We start from the raw sequence: 14,776 nt of genomic DNA, 5'->3' as shown, positions 1-14,776 counted from the left end.
GCAGTCAGATCAGTCAGACTCTCCTTCTTAATATTTTTCTTCAGTACTGCACTCTGGTTCTTACTAACAGGTAATACTCCCGTGGGAATTCTACACCAAAAAATTAAAAATTCTGCACACAATATTTAAAAATTCTGCAAAATTCTGCAAATTTTATTTGACAAAAATAACACTACATAATCACGCCAGTTTCAATTATTTTGGTAATTTATTTCAAAATATGTGTCAGCAAGTTTGTCTGTAACAGACACAAAATTTCCCCCAGAAGTAGAGTTAAAGAAACCCCTCTGACAACCCAGTTCCTGTTTCTCTGCCTCCTCAACCCCCCCAAAAACCCAACCATGGTCCCCCCCCCATCCAATACACCGCACACCCTACCCTCCAGAGCCCAGCCGCAGGGCCCCCCCAGCTCAGATACCCACTCCCTACCCCTCAGAGCCCAGGGATCCTGAGGGAGAAACAGCCTGTAGCTCGGTCACAGGCTTGTGTGAAGTTTCCTGTATGCCGCCCTCTCCTTCCCTCAGGGGATGCTGGGAACTGCAGCTGCCAGGAACCCTCTAGCTCCCTCCCGCTCCCCCTGGCAGTGTCTTCTATGTGTGAGCTGTACTCTGCCAGGTCCAGTGGCCCCTAGTGGCAGCCAGCAGCACTGCAGCCCATTTCTGTGGGGGAAAGGAAATTCTGCGCTAAAAACATTAATTTCTGCAAAATTCTGCATTGGGCAGTGGTGCAGAATTCCACCAGGAATAATGTAAGAGTAACATCAATCCCATTTAAATACAACATAAAAATAAACGTGTAATGGCCAAATAAGGACTGCAATAATTGCTTTCACCTCTATCAGTTAAAAGTGTTCGTATATGGTTTACATTTTGTTGTCTTCAAAATACTGAGCTTGCTTCATGTTTTCATTTTCAGTTTTTTGCCCTCAAAGGCATTTCATATTTCAACATCAGAGGTATCAATTATTTAGCAACCAATGAGTTTTAAAGCTTTGATATGTTGGTGCTACAAATGCTGATGTATTATATTTAGTCTGAGGTGAATACTCTGTTTATGTTGTTAGTGTCTACTTGGAGTTTTCAACCAATCATGGCCGTTCCTGGTCCTTACTTCACACTGAGTGCTTGCCTGAGATATGTGCTGGGTCTCATCTTCCTCACAGTACCATCTATGCCTCTGAAAACTACAGTGGGTAAGAGAGTTCTGTGCAAAACTAGCAGAGATTCAAGACTACAAAAGGAAGTAAATCCTTTATGACACTGGAAAGCAGTCAAGAAGGTGTCCCCATGCAATCTTTCATTTCTGATTAACTAGGGATAGCAAGCAAAGGAGCTGTTTTTTCTGGCTACCCAGAAATGAAAAGTTATATACCTCAGATTACACTATACAACAAAAACAGAGAGGCGGACTCACCCCTGCGGCGCCTCCTGCTGGTCATCTCAGGAATTAGCTCTTCCAGCGTCCTGGAGCACCCCCTGCAGGCCGGTGATCCGCCTGGCCTCTGGTCCCAGTGTCCTTCCCGGACCCCGGTGCCCTTGTATCTGGGGTGCTGCTCGCTAGCAGTACACCCCTCAGTACTAGGGTCTCCCCTCCCTGGGGAACCCCCACCCACTATCCCTACCTCACCTCAGAATAAGGCCACTGCCAGTCACCAACTAGCTCCCGCTCCCTGGGGCAGACTGCAGTATAGGCCACTCATCACAGGCAAGATTGGGTTTGGACCTGCTGCCTTAGCCTACCCATGGACTGCCCTCTGCAACCCCCAGTACCCCTTGGCCTTCTACTAGGCCGCAGCCTGGGGCTATCCAGGGTGGAGCTCCCCAGCTCCTCAGCCTGTCCCCAGCCCCGCTCCACTCAGGTACTCTGTCTCTAGCTCACTGCAGCCAGGCCCTTCTCCCTTGGCTCCCAGCCTTCTTATATGGGCCTGATTGGGGCGTGGCCCAGCAGTGGCTACTTCCCCAATCAGCCCAGTAGCTTTTCCCTTTGCCCCAGCCCTCTGCCAGGGTTGTTTTAAACCCCTCAGGCAGGAGCGGGGTAACCACCCCGCTACATATAGCAATATTATTTGTCTGATGCTACAGGCAAAAATTACATACATACATACATACATACATACATACACAAAATGAGGCAAATTTTACTTGAGTTTTTGTTTTGATTAATCTATTAAATTATAATAACAAAGGTCTCTTCCACCTATGGCCATGTTTTACATGATCCACATCTTTTACTAATTTGGAATTATGACATTTAGAATACAATGTACCTCCGGATTTCAGTAGCCAAAAATTGTGATCGTAAATATTTTGTTGGGTAGAACAGCATATAGAGGTTCAGCAAGAAAAAAATAGCCATTGACTGGGTGAAATGTGCTAATCATGCATTAATCTAACAGAAGAAAAATAAAGGGCCAGATCCTGTTCCCAATTAAGTATGCTTGATGCTACTCTGGCAGTGCAACGTGGACTTAAGTGACCATCTGTGGATTCCTCTTGCATAGGGCAATCCCATGATGGCACAGAGCTGACGTAACTGCCTGTATCCCACCTCCCAGCTTCCTTGTAGTCCTCAGAATAGAGAGCAAGTCAGAGGCATGACCATGGAAGGGAACATAGTTGGAGTGCCTTGACGACCATTACAATTGATCATAACTTACAGCAGACATGAGATGCTCAGATAATTATAAGGATGACAGCCATACAACTACCTAGATGGGTAGAAGTTGCACTAGTGGCCAGAGCCATCCCCTGCCTGCCCGCCCCAGGATTGGGTGGCTGTAAAGGTGGCAAATAGCAGTCTTGATCCCCTCTTCAGGTCTTGTTCCAAGTGGAGCTCAGCCAGATCCAAAGACTTAATGTAGCTTTAGAGAGGTCCACTGTCAGGGAAAGGTTCATTATATTAAGCAGTTCAAGGGCAGTATTAACTTTGATCATTTGAATAGAAACCACAACATATTTTTGTTTGTTTCATTTTAAATGCTTTAAATGACATATATTGTAATGTATTAAAATACCATGGGCCAAATTCTCCTTTGGGTAGCTGTGGGGTGGGAAAGCGATTGGGGCACTAGCCTGGGACTTGGAATTAACGAGTAAGATTTTTTTTTCAGGAACAAATATTTAATATTGGGCTCTTCAATCTATCAGAGAACGGTATAACACAATCCAATAAATGAAAGTTGAAGCTAGACAATTTCAGACTAGAAAAAAGGTGTACATTTTCCATGGTGAAAGTAATTAACCGTTGGAACAATTGACTAGAATCATGGTGGATTCTCCATCACTGACAATTTTTAAATCAAGATATTTTTCTAAAAAGATCTGCTCTAGGGATTATTTTGGGGAAGTTCTATGGTCTGTGTTATACAGGAGGTCAGACTGTTGATCACAGTGGTCCCATCTGGCCTTGGAACCTATGAATCATTTACAGCATATAAATCTGTAGTAACTGCATTGACCTGTGAAAGCAGAATTTAGGTCTATATAAGTATAAAGTCCTTAAAACTCTTCAGTGTAAAATAAATGTCAGCAATGTATACTAATATTTAACAACTACCATTTAAAAATGTGAGAATTTATGTGTGAAATGTATTTCAGGTGGAACCGAATAACTATTCCCCTGCCCAGTGCAGCATTAACCAGAAATACCAGGATTCGATGGAGACAAACAGGACCAATCCATGGAAATATGTGGGCGATTGATAATAGTTAGTATTCATACCTGTTATCATCATGTACCATTCAGGTACAATTTCCATACACAGTTCCCAGTAGACACATATTTCCCAATGTCATAAGGCAGGGATTTGCAGATTGTTAAACATCCATCTTATGTGCACTTGGTCACCAGTCTTTAATGAAGCTAGAGGAGAATTATATAATCTGAAAAGGCAGTGGAATCCAAAGATAAAATGATGTAGAGTGGCAGCAGGCAAAATGTAGATTATCTTTTTTTTTTTAATTGAAAGCTTTCTAAAAGTAGAATATTCGTGATGAGGGGCTAATATACATTTCCTCTGACTGCTTAGATCCAGTTAACATAAGTAGGTACTACATTGTGCTATTAAGAATGTGTACTGTACTTCCCTAAGTAACAACTGCAACATCTGGGATATATTATACCTGCTAGACCCAGAAGACCTTAATAAAGAAACACTGCCACCAGCACATGGATGACAGCTTTTGCATTGTGTACACTATTTGATAGGGAGAAGTATCTTCTATGATAGTACATTTCTCTAGTTCCATTTTAGAGGCTTATTTTTACCTAAATTATTTTCTAATACCTATAAATACATCTTTTTTTTAAATTGTGCATTTATTTTGAAAAAAACAAGGCGACAATAGGAGTCTTGCAGTGAATCACATAGTAATAAATCTTACAGTCATGGAAAGGCAGGCTCAGTCAGGATGGGAATATTTAAAACAGAAACAAGTACTTTGTGAATGCAAGATTTGTATATCCCTGGATTTATACCTCATATATAACAATGACCATATGTAAGGATGATACTGAGCGGGCCACAGCTAATTAAAGGAAAGACGTTCTGCTGCAAACCAAGGTGCAGATATGTTTGTGGAGCACAGGAATTTGTTTTTCTAGGTATGTAGATAAAAATGCATTATATTATGAATGCATATTTTATAGTCTGAAACTTCTGATTAAATTGTGGGGTGCCACAATTCTTAAGACACTTTGACATGATATTAGGGACCAGCAAGATTCAGCACATTTTAATTTTAATTTTAAACAAGCTATGCTCCCAACATCACTACATTTTAAGTGTTACAAAGAAGCCCTTTGGCATTTTGAAAAAAGAAAAGCCTTTTGAAACTGCCAGGATATTGAAATGTAAAAAAAAAAAAAATATTGAGCTAATGAAGTAGTTAATTTCCATCACGTTTTTGGAAATGCTATTTCCTTATTCCCATTAGTGTGATTTAGTATCATCTCAATATTCCCAAGGCAGTATTAATTCTTGTCTTGAATATAGCGACATTATCTCAAAAATTAAGCAAAATGAAGGGTAAGTCAAAACACTGATGTCTATGAAAGGTGAGAATATATAAGGAATTACAAAATGTAGCTGTCAAAGCAAGTTTCTGGAAACAACAGAATGATTCAGTCAATGCAAGTCTACAGAAATTTTACAATAGGAAGAAAAATACAGGATTTGGATTGTTAATTCAAAAATATAATTATCACTCAGTATTACATCATGGGGATTTTTCTTCTTTTAAAAACTAGCCTTCACCGCATATCAGACCTTTAAGGGGAAAGCTCCTGTCTAAAATTTATCTCCATGAGTCACCAATAAATCCTGATCATGAACTAACATCATAGGTTTGGGTAGTCAGGAGTCTTGTTAAATCCTCTGCAGAATTCCTGCAGTTCTCTTTTGACTTTCTTTAAACTTCTTGCACTGCCAAAGAGTGCAGTCTTTTGGAGGTCAATGACAGTAATGTCTTCCACTCCTAATGTGTTCTTGAGCTGTTCATCCATACCCTTAGGGATTGCTCCAAATGCTTCACAGATCAATGGATCACTTTTGTTCTAATTTTTCATAATTGTTCCACTTCATGGCATAGCTCTTCATATTTAACTATCTTCTCTTCTTGTTTCCTTTTTATGTTTATTGCTGGCACGGCAATGCCAATTAACACCGTCTTGTTTGTTTTCTTTTCTACAGCCACTATGTCTGGCCTGTTGGCCTGCACTGTTTAGTCTGTGACAATTGCCAGATCCTGTAAAATCTTCATTCTCTAGAGCACTTTCAAATTGGTGGGTCATCATTTTGCATGTTTTGTTTAAATCCATATTTGCCACAGAAGCTCCAATTCAGACAGTTGGCAATCTCATTGTGTCTCTTCATAAATTCTTTTCCAGTCAGGCTCCTGCAGGCACTCAACAAAAGTTCCACCGTCTCTTCTTTTTCAGAACACATTCTGCAGTTCGGAGAGCAGTTCTGTTGGCCAGTTTTGTTTAGAATGTAATCAACCCTTAATGATTGCTCTTGTGCAGTCATAATGAGGCTCTCTGACTCTCTTTTGAGGTATCCTTCTACAAGTCATAAGTTTGTTAATCTTTGATCACTAATGACTTTGATCTTTCTCCATCGCATTGATTTCTCTGTAAATCTTTCTAGTTTTTCTTTGGTATTTGCGTTCTTCTTTTTTATGTTTTCTTGGACTGGAATGCATGCTTGTCCAGCATTTGGTATAGCGACCACATGATCTTTTATTTTGGCTGACTCCTCATATTTTTGGATGTTATATTTTTCATTGTCAATTGCTTCCTCCACAGATAGCAGACCTTTTCCTCCATCATGTTGTCTGATGTACATCCTGGCCGTGTCTTGATTGATATCCATTACTCTAAGTCTATGCATTTTCAGGAGCTTTCTTGTTTGGATGTGAAATTTTTCTTCTCCTCTTGATTCCACTTGTTAACTCCGGCAGTGTACCATAATACTTTTATCACCCAATGGCTCAGCTCAAATTCCTTGAGATGAGTTGTGTCTTTAGATTAGTTCTTATTCATCTGTAATACCATTTCCCCACTTCTTCTTTGAGTTCCTAATGTTGTAACTCTGTCAGTTCCGTGAGGTATATGTAGGGCCATGATGAGAGGTATCTCCTCAGCAGTGCTAGGGCTCAGTAGTGAGACCTTATGCAGGCCAGACTCCCATTGAGAGTTTTGCCTGTGTAAGGACTACAGTATCAAGACCATGTTAAATATAGATATCCTACTTAATATTTGCCCTTGATACTATGGAGCTAGAAATAAAAAAAGAGTGCAGATCGTGCCAATGGTCTAAGCCCATTTTTCACATGCTTCTCATCATGTTCCCCCAAATCTCTGCATTTTTCTGTTCTGTAAAGCCAGGAATAAAAAATATATATGAAATGATTAAGAGTGTAGTCCTGCCCCTTTTGAGGTCAATAGCAAAACCCCCATTGATTTCAGTGGTGTCAGGATTTCACCATAAATCCATTAAACTATCGTTATTTTTAGAACAAAATATGCTGAATTAATAGTTATGCAGTAAATGTAGTTCTGTCAAAGGATTTTAAACACTGAGCAGTGTAGCATGCAGGCAAACTTATCAGCAACCTATCCACTAAGTACCCAATCCAAAACCTGTTGAAGTCTTTCCTTTGGCATCAATGGACTTTGGACCAGGCCTGGAAAGCCTGGTCTTCCTAGCTGCTGAGTGCTCTCAACTTGAATAGATGTCAGTGGAATTGAAGGCATTCAGCACTTAATAAGATCCAACCCGTGTATGTTGACAAATCACCCACATTCACAGCACAGCTTGCCAGTTAAAAATGTAGGATGGAGAGAGAGAAGAATTTCAAAGATTCAATACACTGACCTTTTAGCTCTCCAGACCTCTTTTCAAATATGTATTAAGTCACACAAAATCCGGAGTCCGACCCTCTTTAGAAAATGTTGCGAACCTTCAACTTCGATAAAGCTTTTCTGACATGATAAAAATGACATTCACAGCACAGCTAAGTAAAATGAATGAATCAAACAAGCAGATAACATAACCTTATCCAGAGCGGAGTTTTTACATCCAAAAAGAGAGAAAAGCTAGAGAGACTCCATGAAGTCTGCAGGGAAGATTGCTATTGCCGTCTATTTTACGTGAAAAGAGCTCAGACACTGCCATGACGGGCAGAAGTTTAAGAAAGAAAGAAGGAACTGATCCTCTCAATTTGGTGTCAGGTGGGTTTTGATAACATTCCAAAAGTCACTATTCAAGTGCCACAGCTCTATGTAGTTGGTAATCTGCGCAGGAGAGTCTTTGTGTCCATTCAGGCTTATGCTGCATTTACAGAGGTATGGCATAAGGGGATATTCCGTATGTACTTGCACTGTCCCTGGCTCCAGTTAATGCTAATAGTTTCTCAACTTCAGGCTTACAAAAATGTACCCCCAAGATAGTTAGCAAATGTATTCATTTGGATTATCCCATAAAAACCACACAGTGATGATCCCAACTAATCTTTCCTACCCTCTTATTGTATCACCGAATATGAAAGTTGTCTTGCAAATAGAAAAGCTACTGTTACAGGAGAAAGGTCAGATATAGTAGTATGTTGTCAGGTGCCTGGAATGGTTATTCAGTGCATATGATTTTCATTTTTGTTTAATGCAAATGAAATATGAATACAGTTCTCTTACTAAAAATGCATGATATTAATATTTCCCTGTCAGAAGTTGGGGCCAGATCCCAGTGCCACTGAGTCCTACAGGAGTGTTGCCATTAATTTCAGTCAGAGACAGAATACCCTTCAAGATTTTGCAGCAATGCTAATGGGAGGCCTACATGCCCAAAATAGGGTGGAGAAAGGGGAAGGATAAGAAATGCCCAGACAAGCCAGCTACATCTATTCTCCTCTTTAGAAATCTTTAAACAATATAGTTGCATATATTAAAACATCTCCAGCATCTCAAACTTATCCATGGGTCTCCCTGATCTAAGTCAATATTTATTTACTCAATCCTCCAGAGAGGTACCACAGAGTGCATCATTACTCCCTCAGGTAGTCCCATTCCTGTCATGGTACTACAGAGAAACACTAATATCTGTTTGCAAGATCAGACTCACATGCTCAACAAGGTGTTGGTTATCTTTCTTTGTCACATAATATAACCTTTAATTTAACCTATTTCTTTTCTCTGCAGTTTATATTGGTCCATCTTGCCTCAGATTCTGCTCAGGGCGAGGACAATGTACTAGAAATGGCTGCAAGTAAGGGCTATAATACTGGAGTTGATGTGTTCACTTTTTGTCATGCAATTTACTTTGTAAACTGAAAATTGAAATTTTCATTTCAGCCCTTGTAATTTTATAAAGGCTAAATGTAAAATCAGTTAATGTAGCATCTGAAATGTATCAAATTAGTAATACAACATAAGTTTAATAGTAAATTTCTAAATGACTTTATCTAATAATTTTATTTTATATTAAACCTGGAGAGATTTGGACCACCTGTTCATTTTGAAATGTACTGTATTATCTGCTAGAAATTACAATGATGCTTTTTTATATTTTCTTATTGGTAAATTGTGGGTTTTCCATTTTCCATTAAACTGTGCCACTTTTGAACAGATTAGAATCTTTATATTAAGACCAAAAACAGACTGGTTTTCAGAGGAGCAGTGCTTTTTGAAAGTCAGGCTCCTTCAGGGTGTCTCGCTAAAACTCAAGGCACTCAAAATCATTAGCCACTTTTGAAGATATTGTTCTAAATATTTTCTGGGTTCTCTTGTATTGTGTGGCGTTAGCTCTAATCAGATCTGATCTGTTACAGTTACGTAGTAGCAAACTAATTATTTGATATGTGGCAGTAGCAGTAGGATCTTCGTGCCACAAACAAGAAGTAGACTATCTCTATATTTTTATTTTACAATATGTAGATATTGACTTCTATTTAGATGAATAGCAAATTTTTTTGAACCAAAGCGTAAATATTGAAAAAAACAAATACATCATCCATAAGAATATTTTGAATACAGTATGACTTATTTTGAAGAGTCTCTCACTTTAGGTTCGAGAGACTCAATGGACTTTATTTTTAAGGTTTTAAAAGTTTACAACAGTTATGTTTGGTTGCAAAACTGTATCTTTTGCAGAAAAAATGTTTAAAACACTTATTTGGGATTAATTATATTTTTAATATATTTTTCTTATAGGTGTGACCCTGGGTACTCAGGACCTGCATGTGAAATGGCTTCCCAGACGTTCCCCGTGTTTATTTCAGAAAGCTTTGGCAGCTCCAGGCTCTCATCCTATCACAATTTTTACTCTATCCGTGGTGCTGAAGTCAGCTTTGGCTGTGGAGTCCTAGCAAGTGGCAAGGCCTTGGTTTTTAACAAAGATGGAAGACGTCAACTGATCACTTCTTTTCTTGACAGCTCACAGTCCAGGTGAATAAGAAAGAATAGTAATGTGCTATTAACAAATCTTGAGACTATTTTTGTACTAGAATTTACTGGTCCTTTCATCTTCACTTTTTGTTTTGTTCAACCTCTCTCGTGGTATGAGGAAAATTATAGAACATTTTGTTTCATATTTTAATTTTGATTGTGTAGAATAAGCTATAGTCCTTTCATTTCCCCTGTTTTGTAAATAGCATGAGTATTAAACAGATGTGGGGGCAGTTATTATATAGCCAGGCTAAAAAATATGAAATGTTAATATCAAAACTGAATGTCAGAGCCAAGTGCTAATTCATTATGTATAAGGTTGTATTTATTTGACAGCTTGTGGCAGCTGATTAGATCCATTCAGTATCTCCTCCTCCCCTCCAGTGCCTAATAAATAATTAAATGTTGTAATGATTGGCATTTTAAAAATATATATGCCACATTGCATTACTTGATTGTAAAAACCATTTCAGCTACAAACAACTCATAACTGCTGTTTCTCAAAATTTGTCTAGTTTTTTAAGATCAGAAAATGTGATTAGGAAAAAATGCTATATAAATGGTACCCTACCAATATTTATATAATTCTGATCTAGGTTCCTCCAGTTCACTCTGCGCTTGGGAAGCAAGTCTGTGCTGAGTACATGCAAAGCACCTGATCAGCCAGGAGAAGGAGTGTTACTACACTATTCATATGACAATGGGATTACATGGAAACTACTGGAACATTATTCTTATCTGAACTATCATGAGCCAAGGTATATGGATTATAATTATGAAAAGGGATATCTAAAGACAGCTAATATTGTGAGCAGTAATTTACAGCAGTATAGAGTGTAAATACATTTGTACTGAGATGTAGGGGAACTAATTTATACAATCTACCCTCACCAATTTATTGTGTTACAGAAAATCAGAGTATTCTGAGCACTGTATGTATCTGAGTCTTAGACATTGGCAAGGAAATTCCCCCTTAGTGTAAGCACGTTGGCTTCAAGGTGGTTGCATCTGCTTACACCAGGGTTCAGTTTAGCCCAAGATTGCATATCCCAAACAGAACTGAAGTTGTTTCCAGTGTATTGGAAAGCTGAGCTAAGGAAAAATGAGGAGCAGATGAGCATCAGTGATTTTTCCTTCATACAATAAGCCCTTGACACTTTTCTGTTGTTAATACAACAATAAAATATTAAAGTCTATATCATCCCCTCCTTGGACAAGTTCAAACTGTGCTGGAAAACCTGCAGGGGGTCCAGGTATAGTTTGAAATGTGGGTTACTCCTTGCTAACTGAGCATTCTGTGCCTTCATCTCCATCCACAAACATATGCACCAATTCTGAACACATTCCTTTTTTGCCTATTCATATAAAAATAGATATTTAGGAACAATCTTTCAGCGTACATGGCAGAACAAATTGGAGCAGTTGTGGAAGAGAAGGAAGAACGTTTCACAGTGAATCTCTAGCCTTGCAGCAGATTAAAGGAGGAGGGGAATAATGGCCTCAAAGAAGACCTCAGATTTGCTTGAGCCAACACTATCCCCTCCCATGGAAACAGTCAAGGGAAGGGAAAGGTTAAGATAAAATATGCACAGCATTAAAGCCACAGACATACTACCACATCATTCACTTGGGCTAGGAGTTTGTGGGCCTAAGAAGGCGGCGAGGGCACCGTCTAACCATGAGGATGTCTCAAGTTCTTCAGGGAAATCCTGAAAATCCTGAGCCATCAAAACAGAAAGACGCCTCTTCTTTTTCGGCCCAGTTTATTGTATAGCCATGCTGCCATTGACTGACCACTCATGTTTGGCTACAGTTCAGGAAAGCACTTAAGCACATGCTTAACATTAAGCTCATGAGAAGCCCCATTGAACTCACTTATACACATGCCTGAGTGCTTTTCGGAATCAGAAACTTTTGGGCCTTTCCACCCTGCATCCTAGCTAAGCACTAAATAAAAATTGCTGCTTTGGGTTCTTACACATCTATATATTTTTCCCTAGTTGCTGACTATTGTTAAATTGTAATTAAAATGTACATTTATCAAACACAGATGAGCCTATATCAAGGAAAGATTTGATTCACTCTTCCCACTAATGTAATAACTAGACAATAGAAAAGATTATTAAGCACATTACAATGTAAACAATTCTGTAACATTAAAAATATTTATTTTGAGTAATAAATAGTATACCCCATAAAATGAGGGCAATGACTGTCTTTGATCGGATCTTCTTTATGTAGGCTTTAATTTCTGAAGTTTTAAATATGTACTACAGAGTGATTGTATAAACTCTAATACTAATAATCCTCTTTCAAAATTTTCTTTTACTTCCTTTATTACGGTCACATATATATTTTATATGGTGCTGTTTCTAATTTTTAGATCCAAAATTAAAACTGTAGGATTTATATTTTCTCAAGGTTTTTGATATACAGTGTTATTAATTTTTTACAATAAAAAGGGAAATGCACATACCGGTAACTGGTTTTAATCAAGTTTCATATATAAATGTAGTAATTTACATTGGTGCTATCACCCTTTTTTCTATTTGATCATCAGTATAAGCAGTTTCGTTTCTGTTGTTCTGGTGGCACTAAGGACTAAGCTCAACATAGACCCAATATATGATCGAAACATGCATAATAATAATAAATGGAGATATACCTATCTCATAGAACTGGAAGGGACCCTGAAAAGTCATCCAGTCCAGCCCCCTGCCTTCACTAGCAGGACCAAATACTGATTTTGCCCCACATCCCTAAGTGGCCCCCTCAAGGATTGAGCTCACAACCCGGGGTTTAGCAGACCAATGCTCAAACCACTGAGCTATCCCACCTCCAAATGCGTGTTATGCATCTTATAAAGGTTTTCCCAAGTTTTTACTAGATTATGGGAAGATGGAACAAATGAACAGACATGCAAACCTGAAGGTAATACTGACAATTATTATGATTAAGAACATGAAAAAAGCTTCACCTTTGTATGTTAAGTTGTCTAAAAATAACTACTTTTGGGTAACAGATGGACTGCTGTAAAGTTTGGCAGTCCATCTGTATCCAGAAATTTAATTAATCTTCAGTCATATGAAAAAATTACATATTTAATGTTCTGCTGGAAAGTGCATGTAATCTACTGCTATTTGACAGCAACATTTTTCTTCTAAGAAGAACAGCGGTGGTTTTTCAATATTAGGTATGTGCATAGCTTGAAAGAATGAGATCAGAGCAAAGGTCTCTCAGCTGGTTTTACAAAAATCCTAGTGGTATGTGGTAATAGTACTAAGAACACTTTTCTTCTCTGCAGTGGAAAAGTCAACAGTAAGAATTTCCCTCCTTTTTTATCTATCTCTTGCAAATCAAAGTCAAACAAGAGAAGCTGTTGTAAACGTAAATACACCCGGGTTCTGCATGTTAACATATGCACTGCACAGCCTTTGTGTTCCCTTTTCTATTTGCCCCCTGTCGTGGAGGTGTCGTTTATTTTCACAGGCAAGTAATTAGTTAATGTTTCCATTATCATCAATATATTAGTGATGAGTGTAGTGACTACTTTTAGGATTTTCAGTTACTGTTACTGCCAGCTAGGAATAGCAACTACTTATGTGAGTTTAAGAGATGCAAAAGGAATTAAATAGCAGACATCAGAGTCAGCCACTAAAAGAGAAATGTCTCCAGGGTTCTAAGAAAGACCTACTTCTTGCAGGCAGCTGCTCAGTGCTTCATGTTGTGTGCTGAGCAGAATGTTCTTTAATGGCCCATGAGTGCAATCTCTCCTCAGCTTACTTCATTTTTATTGGCTTGTGAGAAACAAAGTATTTTTCTCAATAGCTCTTTCGGCTTTCAGTGGAAGGTCAACCCCTAACTACCATCTATGCCTTGAAAACTCTACTCTGAAGGTTGTAGGTTTAATACTCCTTGTGGACAAGGATTTCTTTGGGGGAAAGGGTTGGTTTTGTGGTTAATGTACATGAGAGTTAGGAGATCTGGGTCTTATTCGTGTCACAGACTTCCTGTGTGACCTTGGGCAAGTCACTTAATCTCTTTGTGCTTCAGTCTCCTCATTTGTAAAATGGGGATAATTGTTTAGATTGAACGTTGTCTTTAAAGTAGAAAATATGTATTTTCTGCACCCCTAACTTTAAAATGATTGAATAGATTTTTCGCAGACTTTCTCAAAAACGTATCTTTGGTTTGAAACCAAGGAGAGGAAGGTGAGCTGAACTTAATTCCTTATTAGTAGGACCCATTTAGTGGCTCTCCAGCCTTATTTAGAAAGTTACAAACTGAAAAAAGGGGGTTTGGAATAGGATACCCATCTCAGCCATTGAAGGGGCAGAACTGGCATGGTTCTATTGTAAGAGGTTAGAGCGAGTCCTAGCAAAGAGGCCACGCAGAGAGATTTTATTCCTCCTGCATGTTCAAGTGCTATGAAGTGTCTAGGTCCTAAAATCCACTACACCAGGGGCGGGTAAACTTTTTGGCCTGAGGGCCACATCAGGTTTCATAAATTGTATGGAGGGCTGGTTAGGGGAGGGGGTCGTGGCCCAGCCCCCACCTCCTATCTGCCCCCCCCCCCCCTCGGGACTCCTGCCCCATCCAACCCCCCCACCTTCCCTGACGGCCCCTCTGGGACTCCTGCCCCATCCACACACACCCGCTCCCTGTCCCCTGACTGCCCCCAGACCCCTGCCATCCCATCCAACCCCTCCTCTCATTCCTGATGGCCCCCCCGGGATCCCTGCCCCATCAATCACCCCTTCTCCCTGTCCCCTCACTGCCCCTGGAACCCCTGCCCCTGACTGCCCCCTGCAGCCCCATCCAACCCCCCCTTCTTCCT

At 39.4% G+C, this 14,776-nt stretch overlaps 1 protein-coding gene across 1 annotated transcript in view; it reads left to right on the top strand.

Moving 5' to 3' along the window:
* The window catches only part of RELN (reelin), a 446,977-nt gene that overhangs the window by 299,219 nt on the left and 132,982 nt on the right, over positions 1-14,776 (top strand). The window contains exons 15-19 of the mRNA XM_054017864.1: positions 1,064-1,192; positions 3,597-3,706; positions 8,695-8,761; positions 9,706-9,939; positions 10,536-10,697. Of these exons, the coding sequence (XP_053873839.1) occupies positions 1,064-1,192; positions 3,597-3,706; positions 8,695-8,761; positions 9,706-9,939; positions 10,536-10,697 (702 nt within the window). The remainder of the gene's footprint in view (positions 1-1,063; positions 1,193-3,596; positions 3,707-8,694; positions 8,762-9,705; positions 9,940-10,535; positions 10,698-14,776) is intronic.

The sequence above is a fragment of the Malaclemys terrapin genome, chromosome 1 (genome assembly GCF_027887155.1).
Source record: "Malaclemys terrapin pileata isolate rMalTer1 chromosome 1, rMalTer1.hap1, whole genome shotgun sequence".
Taxonomy (NCBI): domain Eukaryota; kingdom Metazoa; phylum Chordata; order Testudines; family Emydidae; genus Malaclemys; species Malaclemys terrapin.
This window is presented reverse-complemented; position numbering and strand designations above follow the sequence as displayed.